Source organism: Amblyomma mixtum, chromosome 6 (assembly GCF_055824585.1).
Source record: "Amblyomma mixtum isolate Tamu chromosome 6, ASM5582458v1, whole genome shotgun sequence".
In the NCBI taxonomy this organism is placed as follows: Eukaryota; Metazoa; Arthropoda; class Arachnida; order Ixodida; family Ixodidae; genus Amblyomma; species Amblyomma mixtum.
This window is the reverse complement of record NC_143017.1, coordinates 134,419,386-134,439,148: the sequence shown is the minus strand read 5'-3', so window position 1 is coordinate 134,439,148 and position 19,763 is coordinate 134,419,386. Positions and strand designations below refer to the sequence as shown.

Genomic DNA, 19,763 nt, shown 5'->3' with positions numbered 1-19,763 from the left:
GCACCTCCTACCTACCAGACACCACCCACCACCTACCTCTGCACTCTGAAAGGCTTGACGCACCAGAAGGCCACTGTAAAATCAAATTCAAAGATGCTGTACGAAGGCATTCACTGCAAAAGCAAAATGTGCAACCAAAGCTGCTAACGTAGGTTTGTCGCATCACATGATGTGAACTGTTGCCTGCACATTTTTTTTTAGAAACAACAGTCGTTGGACTAATAGACAAGGAGAAACTGCACAAAAGAACTGCTTGTAAATCAAAGCAGGTGTGTTGTATGCTCAGTTATTCTCACAGTGTAGCCATTTACTGTATACTTCTTACGAGTATTTCGTATGGCACTGTTGTGCATGCATTCTTTAGAATAGCACCTGGGCAAAGGTTCTATGGATTTGTTATATGGGGCTGGTAAATTTCATATTGGTATTGGTTTGTTGCTGTTGTTAAAGGGACGCGATAGGGGATCACTATGTCTAGCTGGATTGAGAGGTGAGTGTCCCAAGACTGCAGATGCCATTTTTGCCAAGTGAAAACTTGGGGAAGTGAGAAAATTTCTTTGAAATGAAAAACTAGTGCTGTCTCTTGACAGCAGCGGTAACTGCATATTCATGCCTGGTTTAGTGAATGCGCCATACCGAGATTCCTTTATTGCTACAAGAGCACGAAGCACCGCTCTCTTCGCAAGCCATTCATTCGGCCTGAGTGAAGCCGCCATGTGCCATGACTTCAGGAGGGCAAGGGAACCGTTAGTTCTGAGGGAAGAAAAGGAAGGAAGAAGTGAAAGAAAACCGTAATTTCATTTTTGTTACTTTCTCTGGCCAAGAACTGGGGAAGATAAGTCATAAAGACAATGGCCCACTTTCTGTGAGGGTGTGCATTTTAGAGGAAATTGGTCAATTCATATGAAAATTTTTTCAGCACTGCAGTCACTTTTTAGCACAGAAAAGGCACGAAGTGTGCCAATAGAGTGAGACTTGTACTTTCTTTGCGGCATTTGAAGGTATCTTGACCAAAAACGTAACCCGGCTGCGGTGCTGAGCAACATGGCAGTACGTTTCAAAATCAGTTTTTAGACGTGAGAGGTGGAACGGGAATAAACTTTTCCGCTGCTGCCCTGCAGGTCTGGTCCACCCAGCTGTCGCTGGTCTTTCGGGGCTGGGCCTCCTGGGCGACCTCCAATTGGATAGAGAGGGGGGGGGGGGGGTGCATTGAGGGCTATTTGTAGTTTCTGAGGAAAGGAAATGGCACAGTAACTCTCATTTCTCGGTGGACACCTGAGCCATGCCATGAGGGAAAGGATAAAGGTGGGAGTGAAAGAGGAAATAAAGAGGTGGCAGTGAGGAAAAGGATGAAAGGCATGCCAAGATACCAGTGGCTCAGTGATTAGAGCGCTCGGCTACTGAGCCGGGGTTCCCGGGTTCGAACCCGGTGATGGTGGTGAAAAATTACCGAAGACACTGGAAATTCTAAAGTGTGCTTGGCGAAAGCCTTGCGGAAAGCCTCACTCACTCGACTGCAACGGGACGTATAGGGAAGCGCACCTGAAGTTTGCTGCCACTGCACCAGCGCCACTTCTCCCCTGCCGGTCATTTTGGCGTTTCTGTCCAGGCACGTCGCCGGCGGAGCGCATTGAGCAGCAGCCTGTCGACTGGTACGCGCGTGCTGTTCGCGCCGCTGGCACTCTCTCTTTCATTGTGAGCACGTGCCGTCCTGCTCGCGGGCGCACAAAAGAGGTCTTGCCGCTCGCTGTGAGTCATGGCTGGAATTCCGCGACGTTCTAAGAGTGGAGAAACTTGTTGTGTCAGGGGCTGTCACAATTGTTCTGAACATCAACGGCCAAGGACTGCCCGTGGAATACTACAGATTTCCTGGACATGTCCTACATTCTTCGAAAAAAAAAATTAATATTGGAAAATTGTAGCGTACAGTAATGGAAATATTGAAGGTAATGGTCCACCCTTTCTATATGTAGAAAAATCTTAAAAATTTTTCATCGCTCGTATCGAGCAGTTGACAATAGGAAAACAATACAAAAAAAAAATGCATGCCTATCGATGGGAGATTGCTACAGTGAAATCTTCAAGTATATGAAAAAATATGCGTTCATACACTCTTTCCTATTCAAAAATATTTTTGTCCGGAATTGTCGGGTATGAAATGGATGAGAACGAGAAACGGTATGCCTCGATAACTGCTGTGGGCAGGGTTATAGTGCCTAGAGGCACTATAGCAGGGTGAAGTAAGCTATTTTCTGTTTCTAAACACGTTTGGTATGTTGCACGCGTAATATTATTCCTGAGCAGTTTTTGCTGTAACTCACTAAGCATGCAGAGTTTAGTAAATCTCGCGCTAACGAAACTCATCTTTCTGACATTTTTTATTTTGGAGACTGACAACAGCTAGCGTGAGGTACGGACACACTGGCGGCAAAACGCGCGCGGCACGCCGCCGGCGGCAAGCCGCTTGCCGCGAAACCTGCCGCGGCGGCGGGTTGATCTGCCGCGCAGCTAGCGCAGCGAATGGGTCGAGGAGCCATTTTCGGCGGCGTGCCGCGGAGCGGGGAGACCAATGAGGGGCGCCCGGCTTTGTCACGTGGGAAGCGTCTGTGTCACCACCTCTTGGCTCCTACAGAAGTTACATGCCAGCGGCGGTGCCGCGCGCGCTCCTGCAGAATCGCGAACCTCGACCGGTTTGTCCCGAAGGGAGCTTTGCGCGGCGGCGACTCTGCCGCCGAGTGTGGCCGTCCCTTTCGCGGCGGGGGTGGCGCCGCCAGCGGCATGCCGCGCGCTTTGCCGCTAGTGTGTGCGGGCGGCCGAGACGCCCGAGGAATGAGATGAACGTCTCGCGAAGAGACGCCGCCAAGCGACTGAATGACAAAGACGGCGTGTCGCTACCAAAATGTCAGTAGACGAAACTTCTTTCGCTGCGTATATCTTGGCCTAGCTGAGCTGAGCCACTGCCAATTTTTTTCTTCCACAGCCAGAAACAACCCTCGATTTTTAATGCCCATCAGCCATAGCAACACTGTAGCAAAGCAACATATATGCCCAAGATGGCGACAGACGTGCTTTTTTCAGTAGTCGAATATATATAACTAATACAACTCATGAGCGAAGCGGCGGATGCCCTTAAAAGGTGGCCGTTCGGCCAATGGCATCGACCGATTCTCATGACGTCGTTGTTATTACCCTTGGACCTGCCGGCGCGACATCGCCGCAGGGGGGAGGGGGCAAATGAAAATGGATCATTAGCTTGGACATATTAAAATCGGTCGACGCCATTGGCTGGAGTGCGCAGTACGTCTCTACTATACTAAAATGCGAACAAACTGGAATTGAAATATCCAGTCAGCAGTTTGTATGCGTTTCTCACCTATTGTGCCCGTCGCTTCCAGGACGCATATCGATCGAGGATGAGTGTCGCAGTTCGCACTTTTTGCGTGTTCCGGAATTTGGCAAGTTCACCTCTGGCGCTGACAGTATATACATTCACAGCGGCGGTGACTTGCGTAGAGGACATGAGACGGCGACACTCTGTACATTAGCGTTCGGTTACGTGCAGACAGAGATAGAGGTCACCACAGAGCCACAACGGGGTAAAAGTACAGTTCATTTTCTTTTTATTTCGAAAAAGGCTTAACAAGTCTTAAGACAGAGCTGTAACAACCGCTCGCCGAACGAGAGAATGTATGAAAAGACGTTGAATTAATGAGTGAGTCACACGAGAAAACTTGCAAACTCTTTCCTACTCTGCGCTTTCGTCTATGAGAAGACTCCTATATAGTTTGAACTGTATATAGATAAACAAACGGCGAAAAACGTGCTCTCCTCTTTATTTTTTTTTTCACTCTTTCTCCCCTTCTTCTCAGCAGCAGACTTGCATCACTGTCGACACCTCATCGACAGCCGACACAGACTCACAGTGCGCGGTGCACACCGCAACCGGAAGCCGAGATTCATCGCGCTTATTAAGACCTAAGGAGAGAGGGGTAGAGGGCCACGGGATGCGGACTGGCCAAAAAAAAAGAAAGAGACCTTGTCACGCGACACATTCGCGGTTTCCTCTACACCCTCTTCTTTCGTTCCGGTGTGGCGAAAGAAACTAAAAAAAACGAAAAGCACGCGTGTGCTACACACATAACTGACATATCTTTGAGTCGTTGGAACAACATCGCTTTTTCTTCCGCTCTCTATTCATTTCCCAAGTCGCAGTGGATGCGAGCGCATCGCTTCAAGACGCACGGCACTTCTTATTGTGCGCGCTCGCTAAAAGAGCCGAAAACTGCTGCGTTTGCGTGAATGTCTACACGGCAGGTGAGATACATTGAAAAGAATAAGCAGTTCGCTTACACGGCTGCATCCGGGATGCGCTTGCACGAACCAAAAAAAAAAAAAAACTAAAGCGTTCCGAATGCGGATGAGGCCGGGCCTCCTTCACATCTTTTTCCAGACTCAACCGCGCTTTCCCGAAAAGCGCTCTTTCTTATACTGGAGGTTATGAGTGGAGCGCAGTCGGCGGCAAGTACAACATTCTCGGCAAAGGCGAGCGTTGAATTCACTGCGAGACAGGATGATAGAATGTTTTCGCCGTCGTGAATCCTCTTTTGTTTGTTTGTTTTTGCTACCCGTTGCTTTCCATGCATAACAAACTCCGGGTAGAACATTCTTCTCTCCGTTCTTGGACTGTGCATTGCAAGTTTCGACGAAAAGTTCTCTGCCTGCAATGAGGATGCAACGCGCCAGTCTACGTTTGCGGAAAGAAAAAAAAAACAGAAAAGTTTTCTTCTCCGTTACAAACGCACCGGCACTCGGTAGAAAACAACATCGGGGTGCATTAAAAACGACTCTGCTCGTTCAGTATAGAGACAAGAAAAGCACACACATGGCATGGAAAGGTGGAACGCAGTCAACACAGGTCCGCAAGCATACCTTGAAAAGAAAAGTAAACACATCGTGCCGTTTGAAATGCTTACGCGCTGAAAGCCACACAGACTGTCTATATCGTGTGTTCAGTCGCTCGTCCGTGTATGAACACTTGAAGACTTGCCACATCTTGCCCGCGTTATAAGAGTCACTGCGTCTGTACATAACTGATAAACAACCGATATCACATGATTCTGTGAACACTGCATACCACAAAGAAACGTGTTTGCTTATATTGCAGGTGAAGAGATTACTGCAATCTGCCGCCACGCGTTGCGTGGTTCAACCCAGGCGGCAGTTAGTTCTTGGAATTCGTTCACGTCTGCTTGCATGCTGTCGTCGAAATTATTCGCCCTGTGACATTATTGCTGTGTTTCCTTGAGATCTTGAGAGGACTTGGCAACGGCTGCAAGAATTACAGTCTGGTTGGTGCAGTTTACCTTCTACAGAGTGATTTTTTGCTGTTACCACGAAGAGCATGCAACTCGCACGCTTCAAGCTGCTCGGAAGATAAGATGCGCTTCATTCAAAGGTAATGCCGATGCAGTCTGCAAAACATTATCGGGCATGCGAATTAAATGTGTAACAGTGTTCGCGTGGTACATCCAAGAGGCAGAATATTCGATTTGAAAGACTATAGAACAAACATGCACTGTATAATCTGGTTCGCTCCTCGCACACGCACACGCACTCATGTTATTCCTACCTACAACCTATGACGAGTTCGCGGTTATTGAAGCTCTGGCAAACAGCGGGCCGAGAAAATGGTATGCAAAATTGGAAAAAACACAACCAAGTTTTGAAGGGCGGCGAAGCTCGCGTTTAATTCGCAATGGTTCCCTAAAGTCTAACCTTGTAATGAGCTTACACCTCGTCCCTATGGGATGCTACTTATCATTCTAGATAGAGTTAGCATGTCTTGTCGCCCCAAAGACTTTTGAGACAAGAGCTGCACTTAATCGCCTTTCCTCCTGAGGAATAAAAGCGACAACCGGGATTAGCAAAGCGAAGGCCTTGCCAGAGCACCTTTGAATGAGCTATGTGCTCTCAAATGCACTCGGAAAGGTGTAATAAAACTCAGGCAAAGAAAAAAAGGCGTAAACGCCACATTTTCATTTATCAGCTTGTCACAGTTTACTACTCCCTCTAAGGTAAAATCCGCACAACAATTTCTTGACACACTTCCTTTTCGGAATAATTGCTCATCAACTCATAACTTTGCGCCTCTGAAGAAGAGTTTCTAGAAAAGTTGCTCTAGTCGACTGAGGGTAACATTTACCTCAGAGGGAATAGCTTATGTGCAGCTGTTCCAGTAAAGGATAACACCTTTTAAACACCCCTTTCCTACATCATAATTCTGGAGTAGCTTCATGTCTAATTTTTTCTTTGTAACAAAAAAAGGAAAGTCAATGCGATGTTGGAGCACAGGCGGTAAGCTTTTGCGCTTCTAGGTTCGAAGAAATGTTAACTGTCAGCATCTCTAAACTACTTAGTGGCGCCTACGCCGTCTACAGTGGAGTATCTTGTAAAAAGAGATAGCGGTATATTTTTCCTTATAATATTAAAAAAGGTAAATCCGCTTGGACGAGTTGGAGGTTCTCGATCGAGACGCCGCCTTTCGCTGGCTTCACGTTGTTTTAAGGACGTTATTTTTCTTTCTTTTTCTTCTCTTCGTGCCACAATCAACACCACGTACGCCCCATCGCAGCTTGGACCACGGTAGCAACGAAGTGGCCACGATGAAACGACCGCTTGGAAGGACTGGTTTCGGCCCCTTATACATGTCTGAAGGGGGCATCCTATGGAAACGCTACACCGCAGAAGCTGAGGACAACGAAATAAAGTAATCGAAACTGAACCAGGGAGCGCGGGTTAGTGGCTTCGGAGGGAACACACCATTTGGGTCCTCACATCCTGCAAGATACAGCAGTGAAAAACCGTCTAAGAATTCGCCATCGACATAACAGCAAGGTCTTCTGCTAACCGCAGAAGAGGCTTTAACTAGTACTGACTAACCTAGCCGTTAACGCGCTAAGTATTTCTCCTCATAGCCGCTCAACCTCCTCTTCTGTATGTCAGTAAAGGACGTCAGTGAACCCCAAGGTAGATTTGTAGTAATTTGTAATATTTACGGTTAATCGCAGAAACTGAGCGTGTCATCATCAGTCGACTTCCGGTGACCGACACGTAATTGGTCGCTGAAACCATAGCCAGCCTGTAATGATCCACAAAAGTGTGGACATTTGACGTCGCAAAGATATCGACATTTGACGGCTCGTCTTTACATAGACACTACGATACAAACGATCCGATGTCGACAGTTGTGCACCACTAATCTTGCAGGCACTAAATCGGACGAAATGGGAAAAAGAGGCGAGGCATGAGCGAACAGGGAAACTCTTAACTAGGTATGCTTTGTTCATATATACTGTAGCAATGCTCATTAACAAGACTATTTCGAATGGTTTGGAGCTCACACAAACCTTTCATGCGAGCCCTCCGGTAAAAGACCGATGGGACTGTTTTGAATGCACTGCAAGTGTTATGCATACGGCTGTTACCGTGTGTAGCAGTCCGTAGATCTTAGTAGACCACTGATTATACATATGCCGTTACTGAGAGAAAAACGATACTATTTTTAGATTTCTACGGGAGCAGATAGCGTAGGAGTGCGTTACTTTTAGACCAAGTAATGTTATGTTTTCTACCCCGACCAACAGGCGGCTTATGGACTGCCAGGCTCGAAAAACAAAACAAAAACCCCTAAACCTAGGCAGCATAATAGACGTGAGGCAATATTGCTATAGTGTTCAAATTTCGTATCAGAACCCCAAAACCTAGGTGGCATAATACACGTGAGGTAATGTTGCTATAGTGCTCAAATTTCGTACAAGAACCCCTAAACCTTGGCAGCGTAATACACATGAGGCAATGTTGCTATAGTGTTCAAATTTCATACAAGAACCCTTAAACCTAGGCGGTGTAAAACACGTGTGGCAATGTTGCTGTAGTGTCCAGATTTCGTAGCAACATATATTTATGGGCTGGGCAGCTCTCACCAAGTTGCTCAGAGCCGAAGCGCAAGAATCTAGGTGCGTCAGCTGGAGAAAAAAATTGGCTGTCATTTTCGTGCCTTCCAAAGGCGTTCCAAATGCTCAGCGTTTATAGGGCCTTCGAGAAGTGTACACTTTTTAAGAGGGACACAAAGAGTGGCGGCAAATCCTACAGCCGCTCTAGCTTGTACACGGACGAGCCCACACGACAGACGTGACGCAGGTCTATGCATCCGGGGGCTCCTCCGAGTTTCAGAAAACACGACAAGAACACCGCCGCGTCGTCCGGGTCGCGTCCACCAGTTCCACTCCTTAATCCGGTGGCGCCGTGAAACTAAGCACAATTCTTCCAATCCGTCTTTCAGGAAGTGATGCAACAGACGTCAATAAATTGACCCCAGATGTAGCAGCGGCTGCTTCTGTGCGTATACATCAAGAAACGCACCCACTAGCGTTGCATTGAAAGAATGTAATCAAAAACGATAATGGCAGACACTAAAGGAGCGGAATGTCTCGCGGCTAACATAGACATCATCTCTGTCGACATCATGCCGGTGGACAGGCGTTACCGAGGAAGTGGTGAATGACTGGCCCTGTAAGTGCTAAGCACTTGGAAACGTCTTCGGAACCTCTTGTCGTAAATGACTCCATAAACCGAGGTGCGTCATATTACTTTTACGGTATCTGCTTATAAACAGTTCATGCTATAAAGAATTGCATTTCGGTCGAAGCCAAACGTTCGTGTTCGGGAGCGGAGCGCGTCCGAGACCTCCCTTTTTCTTTCGACAGTGATCGGCCGCTATTTCAGAGCTCTACTGTGTACCGCTGTCGTATACCGCTACTACAATGTTAAAAATCTATATTCAAAATTTTTAGCATAGCATGTAGCGCTACCACCACCGCATGCAGCCACTAAAGCCTCTGAAATTGACAGTAAAGGTGCAGGCCATCTACGCATATGCTGTGGTGGCTGGCAGCGGCGGTATGCGGTTGACGCTATCCTAAATGCTTCTATTCGGGTAGCCCGTCAATATGAGCGTGGCCTTCACAAACACAAACGCACACAAGAAAAAAAAAAACAACGCTGGGCTGCCGCAGCAAATTTGACACTCTAGGTTCGTTCAGACTGAACAAAGTGTGTGTGGCATTTTAACCGCTTGCAGATTGGCCACACTGGGTCGGCAGAGTGACAGAGGACTTTCATCTCTAGTCTCCAATATTGGCAGAAATTGGGACGATCTACACACACCAGTGCAAGTTTCACTGCGTGGTGAGGGCTTATGTATGTTTTCAGGGCGTCTATACCACGCGCAAGAGACAGGTTTCGAAGCTGCCACAGCTATACGAAACGACTCTTTGTCGGGGTAAGACGGAGGTGGAGAGCCCCCATTGATGGAAACGCTTTCGACTTGAGCAGAGTTTGTACTATGTGAAGAGGGAATCAGAATATCAGCTGTCGCTGCTACAGTTGAACCTCGTTATAACGAAGTTGAAAGGGCCCGACGATTACTTTGTTACAACCGTAGCTTCGTTATAGGGCGTGTTGACCGAGCCTCCAAGGAGAATCGTAATTCCTTCGTTATGTCCATCATTTCGTTATAACGAGATTCGACTGTACTTATAGCGGTGTTAGGAGAGATAACACGCGTTGCAGAAACATTGGATAAAAGGAGGGAGAGGGATAATTAAGTGATGTAGAGGGCGGGGGGAAGGGGCTCCGTAATGTAATGTGATGACCGGAAGTCGTGTCTCTCTAGTGACTCCGAACAAGACGAACAAAGAGGGAACAGGAAGGCAAAAGTGATGATGAAGTGATGAAACGCGCGACCACGACACGTACTACAGCGGCCTCTCTCGCGTATCTATGATGAAAAAAAAAAGAAACGAGTGAATCAGTGACTATGATGACAATTTTCCACGAGGAAAGAACAATATGTACAGGTGCTGCGCACGTGTGTATGTATATTATATAATGTCGACCTTGATTCTTTACAGGAGAATGAGACGCCTACGTGTACGCTACTTGATTGACTATAAGGCATGGCCATAGCACCCTAATGTATGTACATCCGAAGAGAGACGCAAAGAGAAGAAAATAAAACAACAATACAAACAAAGGGTCACCGCCCCGTTCACAGGCAACTGCATATTGATAGCGGTATATTAATCATACCGCCCTGCTCGATCTACGCCAACACATAATCGCGCCGACTTTACAGTCGGCATAACTAGTCATTCCTATAGCTGAGTTTAGCGTTATAGACTCCTGCCAAAGCAGCTCACGGAGAAGTTGAATACAATCTGTGAGTGTTGCAAAGCTTACAGTGACGTCGTTATTACATTCGTTGGCAGGCTTTCATTCGACGCTTGCATGAATGTTTGACCACAGCTGCGATTTGCTGACAGCTGCATGTTCGTGTCCCCTTTTTATTGCTTCTGGTGGCGTTAACCTTCGATAATCAGCCTTGCTTGCGAAAGGTTAAGAGCCTTCAGAAAACGGCCATTTAACTGAATGCAAGCGAAAGTGCCGCCTGCCCTTTTATCTGCATGGAGTGTTTGTAGCTCGACCAGTTATCGCTACATATACGATCGCCAGCGCATCATATAAGATCGAGAAAGCGTCGTCAATTGTGGAATATATGGAATCGTTCCTAAAAGGAAAGTTTAAAAATACAGAACAGAAGGAAACGCTACGCAGACGCTGCTTGTATGAAGTAATAAGGGAGTAATTATTCCCTTATTACAAACCTACTCCACCTTGGGGGATTCCCCTAAAAAACATTTGATCAATGCTTGTATGAAGGTGGCGTGTGGAAATAAGCCTCATGCTATACTATTATTCACTTTTAGATGAGGCAATCGATACTGACGCCATTAATTTTCCTAGCAATAATCTCAGAAAAAGATATAGCGAGAGCAAGCGACATCCTGCTACTTTCTAAATCGATAGCATGTTTCTTTTTTGTTGTTGTCGTTTAATAATGAGAGGCATGCTGCGGTAAATTTCTACATGTCTACGCACGTGTCCTTTGATTGTATATATATTTTATAATTTGAGTGGAGCTCTACGCATTGAGTATATCCTACCGGCAGACCTGAGTGTGAGTTATTCTTTCATGCCAGAGCTTCGATCGCAAGCTATCAAAAAGACTGCGCCTTGCACGAACCTTGCTCGCAGATTTCAGTAAGTAAGTGTTATTCATGACCTAGAGGCCTACTAATAATTTCTCTAAATCCGATTGCCTAGTTTTCGAACTTCAAAGTTTCGAGAACCGTATACTGTTTCTTACAAGTCTAAATTAAAGGTAGCCATATAAGCGTTGAAGAGAGAGGGGCGTTAGCTTGAGAACTATTTCAACGTTAACTATTTCATATGCGTCCGTCTTTTTGGGTTTTTGTAATTTTTTCTTCTTTTTCTTTCCATACGGAGACACCTTACTCAGTCGAAATCGCCCTTGTATATACACATAGTCGGCACAGTTCGATGTACAGTCGCGAGCGAAAAATATTAGCACAGATCATTGGCGATCACAATTCGTATATCTCACCACGCGGCGCTGTAGTACGCAGACCTGCCTAACGGGCCATTTCCATGTTTGCAGCAGAGGGGGGGACGGCAGGAAGTAAGCTTTATCAAGCGTGCACCGCCCGAGCGTTGAAGTGCCGACCCTACATGACTGCGCTTGCGGCATTTATTTTGGCTCGGTTATCATGAGCAAAGATGGCTTCTTTTTATTACCGTTTTTTTTTATGTCCGCGATGGTTGGCAAAAGGAACTCGCGGGAACAATAGCTGATAGCGCTGCTTTTAGCCAGTAATTTTGCTGCCCGTGGCAGTCCGCTGAACCCCCCTAATACTGTAGAATGGGAACGGCCCGGCACTCTCGTTATCAGCCTCTTCGCCACCCGCAGCGCCACGCATTGTCATTCCGGCGCTCTGGTGTTCCGTCACGTGTGCTAATCTTTTTTACCCGCGACTGTACGACTAAGCTTTTTGAGCTAGCGATCTCACGTAGCCAGCTGAAGCGTTCTCGACCGTTGCCAGGGAACGCCCTAACATCTGCAACCAACCGCTGCTATCGGCGATGACTAGATAACACCGCTCAGTGGATTTCCTGGCCCAATTTAATCTGTGTAAGCAACTTCTTCATGGTGCACCGCCTCAACAAGCTGCTTGATATGTATTTAATAGCGACACACCAGAGATTCCCTTCGAGGATTTCTTTCTCGCTATGGTGTCTAGCAGACGGTAAGCTGCAATTCTATTCCACGAACATACGCTCGAGAGATATGCCGTGGAAGTGTTGACGGCCTATAATAATGTGCCTGTTAACATAGCTTGGAAGCACGTTTCTTTATTATTTTTTTCTCTCATTTAGGGTTGTTGCGTGAACTGGCTCTAGATGGCGCACCTCTCCATGCTGCTCGGTATTTGGTGTCGCTGGGTCAGTAAATAAGCTGCCTGAGCAGGATTCTCTGCATTCTTCATTTTCTTGTAAGCGTGTGTTATTGTGGAACACTTCGCCTCTAAAAAGACCGTGTAAAGTGTTCGCTATGCAGCGTTATATTAAACTCAAATCTGCCCAGCGTACAATACTCTGGTAGTCAGAAGGATGTATCGTCGTTCTCATAAAGCCGCAGTCATTAAAGCGAGTAGAACTTATGTCTGTAAATCTTAATGCCTGGTTCTGGAGCTAAATGAGTGCTTTCTTTATTGTTTTTCAAGTTAAGAAAAATTGAGATGTATGCACACTTGATTTACGCATAAAAAAATCAAGGGCTAAAGGCTCTCCATGCTTTCAAAGCGTACGACCAGACAAACTAGCCTTTTAATGTCGAGCAATGTTTCGCTATCACAAACATTGTTTAACTCGCCTAAGCAAATTCCACTGAAATGGAGCACCAAACTTCTCTATCCTGAGCACTTTTTCCTACCCTATGTTACGCCTTCGAGCTGTTCTATAAGCATATGTCGTCAGTTTGAGTCTGTTAAGCACACCTAAACGGCGTCCCTAATCCCAGCACCTGTGCCTTATAATTATTCTCTATACAACCTCAGATCTACAGAACTTGAGCAAAAATATCGAAGTATACATATATATTTTTTCACGTATTGCGAAGCAATCTGCTGGAAATAAATGTCACACAAACGTCGCAAGCAACTCGCGAAAATTTGTGCAGCAGTATTAAGACATGTTCACGAACGTCACCAGTGAGCTGTTCTCGATATCTCAGTAGCATTTGGTTTTTCTCGCGATTGCGTCCAATTTTTCCGCGTTTTTTTTTCTCGCTTGTCGTGAACGAAGTTTCTTACAGATCTTTGGCAGAAACGAAAATATACATTTTTTTTTTCATTATACGCGGTTAAATTCCTATTATTAGTGTAGGCTCTCCAGGGAGGCAAAGTTTACAAAATAATACTGCGGGCGTTGATATTGCGTAAAGTGATTCGAATCGTGCACCACTTGCGCTTTCAACCATTACGCTCTAAACACGAATACGCCGATGTGGGAGTAGAAAGGGAGTTAAGTTGTCCCCTAGTCCGCTCCCTTTGGAGTGCGCCAGAGCAGAGCTTAATCCCTTTTTACTCCTTTCTGTATGGAGTGTTATAGTTTCGGTATTCTTTTCTTGAATCCCCCGACGGCACGGTCTATTTCATATTGAAAGCTAAATGAGCAGCAGCCGACAGGTGGAATGACACCGCTTTTTCGATCAATGCTTTCAAATCCCTAGGCAGACGCAGGGAGTAGGCATGGAACCCATACAAAGGACCGATGCGGCTAATGCGCGTTCAGCGTAGCACACCTGTTATAATCGATCTCTCAACATGCAACAATCGGAGCGCCCAACTCCCAAGTCACACCATGCTAGCTAAATGACATTTTCGCGAAATGAGTTTGCAACAGCCCTCGTTTTCTAATGGTGCCCAATATTTCGCGAATAAAAGCACACGGAAGGTTACAAGTCCTACCGCGCTGCGTTCTACCACAAACGCCAGGTTCCACAAACAAGAGCGGAGGACAGATTTTGAAGCGCGTGTGGATCGCCTTCATGTGACGCATTTTGGACGTTTGTATTTCGGGAAACGTACCAGAGAGATAAGCGCGAAATGCGTCGACTGTAGATTATTTTTTTTATTATCAAGCTGAAAAAGTTGTTTCCGCCCAGTTGCCAATTCCGCGCACCCTGGACCCGATTCGGATTTGGAATTCGGCCATTTGTATTCAGAGCTGGCCACTCTGTTTAGAGAGTGGCAGGGAAGGAAGGATCTCCCCGCACTGAACCAAGGGCCTAATCCCGGTCTTTCATGGCGCGTGAGTGTGGTTGCAATTCCTTCGCAACGTCCTCATAAACATGTTTTGGTGCTTATGACCTGTTTCTCGCTCACCTGTTCTCTGTTCAACTCCTATACAAGGGGAAACACCTGCGAAGACAAATCACTCCTGAAAGAAAAAGATCGGTCCTCCTATCGAAACGTCGAGTCAAAAATGTTTCCTTTAACGAAGCGTGTGTGCGTGTATATATATATATATATATATATATATATATATATATATATATATATATATATATATATATATATATATATATATATATATCGCTACCATTCTTTTGTCTTAATCTCTTTACCCTAAAACTGTGATCAGCGATTTAACGCCCCCTTCATCTGATGTAACTTTATTCATGCAATTCTCCTGTCCATTATTTGTATTGTAATGTGGTATCTGAATGCATTGTATTTTTGTTGTATTACTGGCACGTCCATTCTTTGTTTTCCTCCCATAGTGCGCCTGTGCAAAGCCTCGCTTTTCCTGGGCGCTATAGGTAAGCCCTGATTGGTTAATTGATTGGTTATTATTATTATTATTATTATTATTATTATTATTATTATTATTATTATTATTATTATTATTATTATTATTATTATTAATAATGCCTTCCTACGAAGGGCCGAATTTCTTTTAACATTTGGTGGGTTCTGAATTGACAGCTCTAGCGTAGATAATTAGTAATGAAAAAAGAGTGAAAATTTATTATTGAAGGCCTAATTTCTTTAGGAGTTGAGGCAGCAAAGCTCCTAGACGCACTACAATTCGACCTTTGTTCCTCTGCTTTATGGGATGTTCTGTTTGGTTACTTTGTCTTCGCAAGTTTTAGCAGCACACTCAAGAACCATTCAGCGCAGGGAGATTGAGGGCACTTTCCAGCGACGGTGGAGCGAACTCATTTGACGCAAATGTCATTTCAGCGCTCAAAGCGCGACAAATGGCTAGAAAACCCGTTGAGAGGGTCGATGCACGATTTCACACACTGAGTATCGGAGCGAGGTAGCGGTATAGTTTGTCGAGAAAGAATTGCTGGAACGCTTCGATAATGTACCATCCGGAGTTGATAGTACACAGCGCCGTCTATATAGTAGCTAAGTGACGTATAGCTTTTTGGTGCGCCCGTCGGGTACGTTGCTTGCTGGAATGGATATAGGCGCACGTATTGTGGGCTAGTTATGTACAACAAAGCCCTCTTATGGTGTGTACTGATAACGGCTTTGCTAAGCGCTATACTCTGGAGTTAAGAGCGAGAACTATATGTAGCGGGCTACGTACGGCACTGGATAGGTGTAAGACGTACGCAGCGAGACAGCCTTTGAGAAGTGCGGCGCTTCCGGTTTTCCTAACTCGCGGGCGGGTGAGGGCCTTGGTAGTTCAGAGGTGGTATCGACGGCGCTACCGCGGCGTTTGTCCCCGTGGCAGTCAGATAACACTCAATCGCACTCCTGTAACGCTTTAAAGGAAGACAGAAAAACAAACATTTCTTTAGGCTTTGAGGCGGCAAAGCACCTTGACGCGCCATAATTCGACCTTTGTTTCTCTATTTTATGGGACGTTCTGTTTGATTACTTCGTCTCTGACACTTTTACCAGCTCACAAAAGCAGAAAATTTAGCTGCGAGCCAATAAAACAAAGCGTCATGATGACGTTTACACAACGAATATCCTCAGCGGGCGAGCCATTCCCCTTCCTGAACAAGACAAAAACCAATCAATAATCGAGGCCTTCTGGCGAGTTTCTGTTTCCGGTCAACAAAAGTGTATTGAGAGGGCCCATCTACTTATTGGATTATTTGCTCATTAGCATCCATCAGAGCGCCGGCGCACGGCTAAAAAACAAAACTATGCAGCTTTCTCATGATGCTAATTAGTAATTACCCTCAACTGAGATCTCCTTCTCCTTAAGGGGTTCCCCTAAATTCATTGCACTGTGGTCCATCCACCGTCGAAACAGAACGTCCTGCAAAATATCAGCCCGGAGTTTGCATATTTTTGTATGTCCTGTATCTTTGGAGACCCTAATGGTAGGAGCAAAAGTGACAGTAGACAGATAATTTGTTAATTAAAGGAGTAATTACGAAAGCATTGCCTAGAGATCCTTCTCCCTCTCCAAGGGTCCGAAATGGACGCTGAACTGAGTCCTCGAAGTTCGCCGCCATGCTAGCGACTCGCCAACTAATTCAATGCCGCGCTCCAAGAAACACGTGCAATACTCTGATAACAACAGCAACAACAACAAAATACAGGTTCCGTTACTTCCTCACGATACGCTTACGGCAATACTACTGCGCCCCCTGAAGTCGTTTGCTTGATGCCAGGACTAACGTCATCATACTTGAGGTGTCTTGAATTTTTCTTTCTTTTAAGTGTATAAGAACAAATAAATCGGTAAACTGTGCGTAAAAAAAAAAAACGCGCAGTGACACGCTCGAGTAACCACGAAAGCTTGAAGGGCTAACGCGGCATACCACCGCCGAAATTCAAACGGACTGCAGGCAGGTCTGTTTAAATCTGCAGAATACCAGTGACTGTTTTCGCTACAGAGGAGCTGGCTATGAGGGCTCTCAACGTGGAACACAAGTACGCCCTTTACGGTACGTGAAATCGATATTCCAGCCCGCGTATACGCCGTTACGTGACACACCACATATATATATGATGCGCGCGCATCTTTGAGCGAAACTTTCCCAAGTGCGCCGCGACCACGACGACCAACTCGTCACGTCAAGGCCCTCGGAGAAGCCCAGCAGGTGATGATGATGATGGCCATTGGAGGAGCAGCCTTCACTCCTGACTCCGGCTTGAGGCCGCGGCAGCCACGCGGTGACTTGCTTGAGAGAAACACACCATTCTGCGTTGTTGTCGCTGGACAGGCCGCCTCCCCGGACGCGATGTCTCACCACCGCAACACACCCTCCGCGCGATCGGAACGAACCAAGTTGCGCGGCGCGCACTGACGGCGGACCTTCGAAGAGGGGACGATGTCCCATGGGCGTCGTCTTCATCTAGTGGACGGTGCAGCAAGCCCCCTCCTCTCTTGTCTGCTCGCTGGAAGCATCGCGCCGGGGTTCGCTTGTGGTGTGTGTGTGTGTTAGTGTGTCCGTATCTGTGGCCGGTTTCTGGTGGTGAGAAGAGAATTCAGTTGCCTCCTATGCGGCGTTGACGGGACCTAGGAAGTCCTCAGTCTCGCCGCCGCTGGGGTTGGAGACAGGCGGCCGGGCATGGTCGCTTGCGCAGCCGTCGTCGTTGTCGTCATCATTATCATCATCATGAGCCGCTGCGCCAGTGCCAGCAGCAGCGGCAGGAACAGGAGCACTGCGCCGTTCGTGTAGGCGGTGGGCGGGGCGGCGTTGCAGGCGTCACTCTCACAGAAACACATGTGGCCGCCGCCGCCAGACTCGTACATGCACACGTGGTCCACTAGAAACATGTTGATCTGCAGCCGCTCCGTGCACGTGCGCCGCACCTCCTGGTCGTCTGCATGGGGCAAGGGAAGAAGAGGTCAGCGACGCGTGACCACTCGCTCTTAGAGTAAAATTTGAGCAAACTCGTCAAACTGGAGGGAGGGTCGAACTCATTGTGGGAGTGCCTTCTGGCTGCGATGCTACAGTTGTGAAGGGAGAAAGTGCTTTTTGGTCGCGATGTTTGTCTTAACGGATGAAGAGGACACCTCTTCAAGGATTAAGTGGTGGCTAAGAACCTAAGGCATCGCTACCAAAACACACTTCTACATTCTATCCGGGCTTTCATCCCTGACGTGCTGGTTTTATGACGTTGGTGTCGTGAAGTGCGCAGCTCCTAGATCTTCCCTACGCGGTCCGGCATAGCACTAAGAAGAAACGATGTCATGACGTCACGGACGTCGTAAAGCGTAGCTGAGCCGCCAAGGATGTCAAGACCACTTTAGAAAAGGTGAATGCACCAGTTGAAATGTCATTTAGCCTTCCTCAGACACTCTCGCCTGCTTCAACCTTCCCTCCATGAAAAGCACGAAACGCACCAGCAGAAAGCATTTATAAGCACGTGATCTGACGCAGTATATACATATATATAATGGCAAGAAGCGGGGGAGGGGGTGCAGATTGGAGTTGTTCACGCTCACCAAAACACCCAGAATACTCTGTATACTCAGCCTCGTCACTACGTGGCAAGCTGCTCGCTTATTACATATCGTTATTGTGGGGACAAATACAGCGTCCTAACTGCCACGACAATAAAGAATGCTGGCTTTTCAGTTTCTGGTAGCGTCACATCACTGCCTTGCAGTTTGTCTCTTAACATTCCTGCTATACGATTTCTGTTTTTCTTTGAATTCGTAGCATTAGCATGTCACGCTTTCTGCAGAACGAAAACGTCTCTGCGGTTCAGCCGACATGCATTTTGAATATGTAGCGTACCACTTTCTAATCCCCTCAGAAATAGCCGCTATTCAACTGGTGAACTATGAAAACTTGCTGTTCGCAAGTATAGTTGAAAGGTGAAACGTGAAAAGATTCGATTCGTGGCCAATCTTGCGCAGGAGTGCATGCTTTCATCCGTGTTCTTTCAGGATTGCATGGGGGCGAGTTCTGGATCCAAAATATTGCCTCCCGTCATGTGCAGGGTCAGTCAAAAGTTCCCAGGCCACAGGGTCTGTTTTTCTTCGGTATATCCTTGCACTTCAGATGCCGATAAGAGGTTATAACGATGCTTCTTTTACCTTATACAGATATTTTGAGTTCCGCGAATGCCGTAACTGCCTGACATTACTGTTCAGAAGCAGACCCTGTGGCTTGGGAACTTTTGACTGACCCTGTACACGGTAGTCTTCTCACTAAACCCCCTCTCCCAATGACCGAACAGAAGCCACGCTGCAGTCATGTTCGGAAAGAAGACATTCTTTATGTGTCTGCGCAAGCTAAATACGTCAACCTTATTCCGGGCTGTCGGCACGTTTGAGGCTCACCGCGCCGGGAGGAGAACCTAAAACACGTGTGTACACGCGTCTCTCTCTTTTGGCGCGATGCGTAAAACGCGGCACTAAAATAGGTCCAGCTGCACGTACGTAACCCTGAGCTCTGGCGTACGGCGAGGTGTGGGAGAGTGTCGGAGGAAAGGGTTGGGCCGGAGTTCCCACGTATGCCCCGCATAGAAGATTATTTTTCGGGACACGCGATAGGGACAGTGGCCTGGCGGAGCAGCGCTTAGCGACGTCGAGCGAGATCGACAGGGGTGACGACCGATGATGCTACGGTTCAAGAGGGGGAAGGCGCCAAACGTTCGCGCATCGCCAGCTTCTCCGAGAAGCCTGCGAGTACGCCAGGCCCCACATCAACACAGGGGCGCGAGAGAGAGCGCTTCCAGCGGAGAGGAGGTGTTTGTTTTTAGCCTCATCTTTCGCTGTAGCCCTTCGCCGCCGCTAAATGAAGGAGACCCAGGGCCAAAGTCGCAGATCTAGAGACGCGTGCCCTGCTATTTTTG

At 47.0% G+C, this 19,763-nt stretch overlaps 1 protein-coding gene across 1 annotated transcript in view; it reads right to left on the bottom strand.

Annotated features, from left to right (window-relative positions):
* Positions 1-3,603: 3,603 nt before the first annotated feature.
* Positions 3,604-19,763, bottom strand: part of qvr (glycosylphosphatidylinositol-anchored protein quiver) — a 32,280-nt gene continuing 16,120 nt past the window's right edge. Inside the window, exon 4 of the mRNA XM_089549236.1 lies at positions 3,604-17,780. Coding sequence (XP_089405362.1) covers positions 17,473-17,780 — 308 coding nt within the window. The 3' untranslated portion in view covers positions 3,604-17,472. The remainder of the gene's footprint in view (positions 17,781-19,763) is intronic.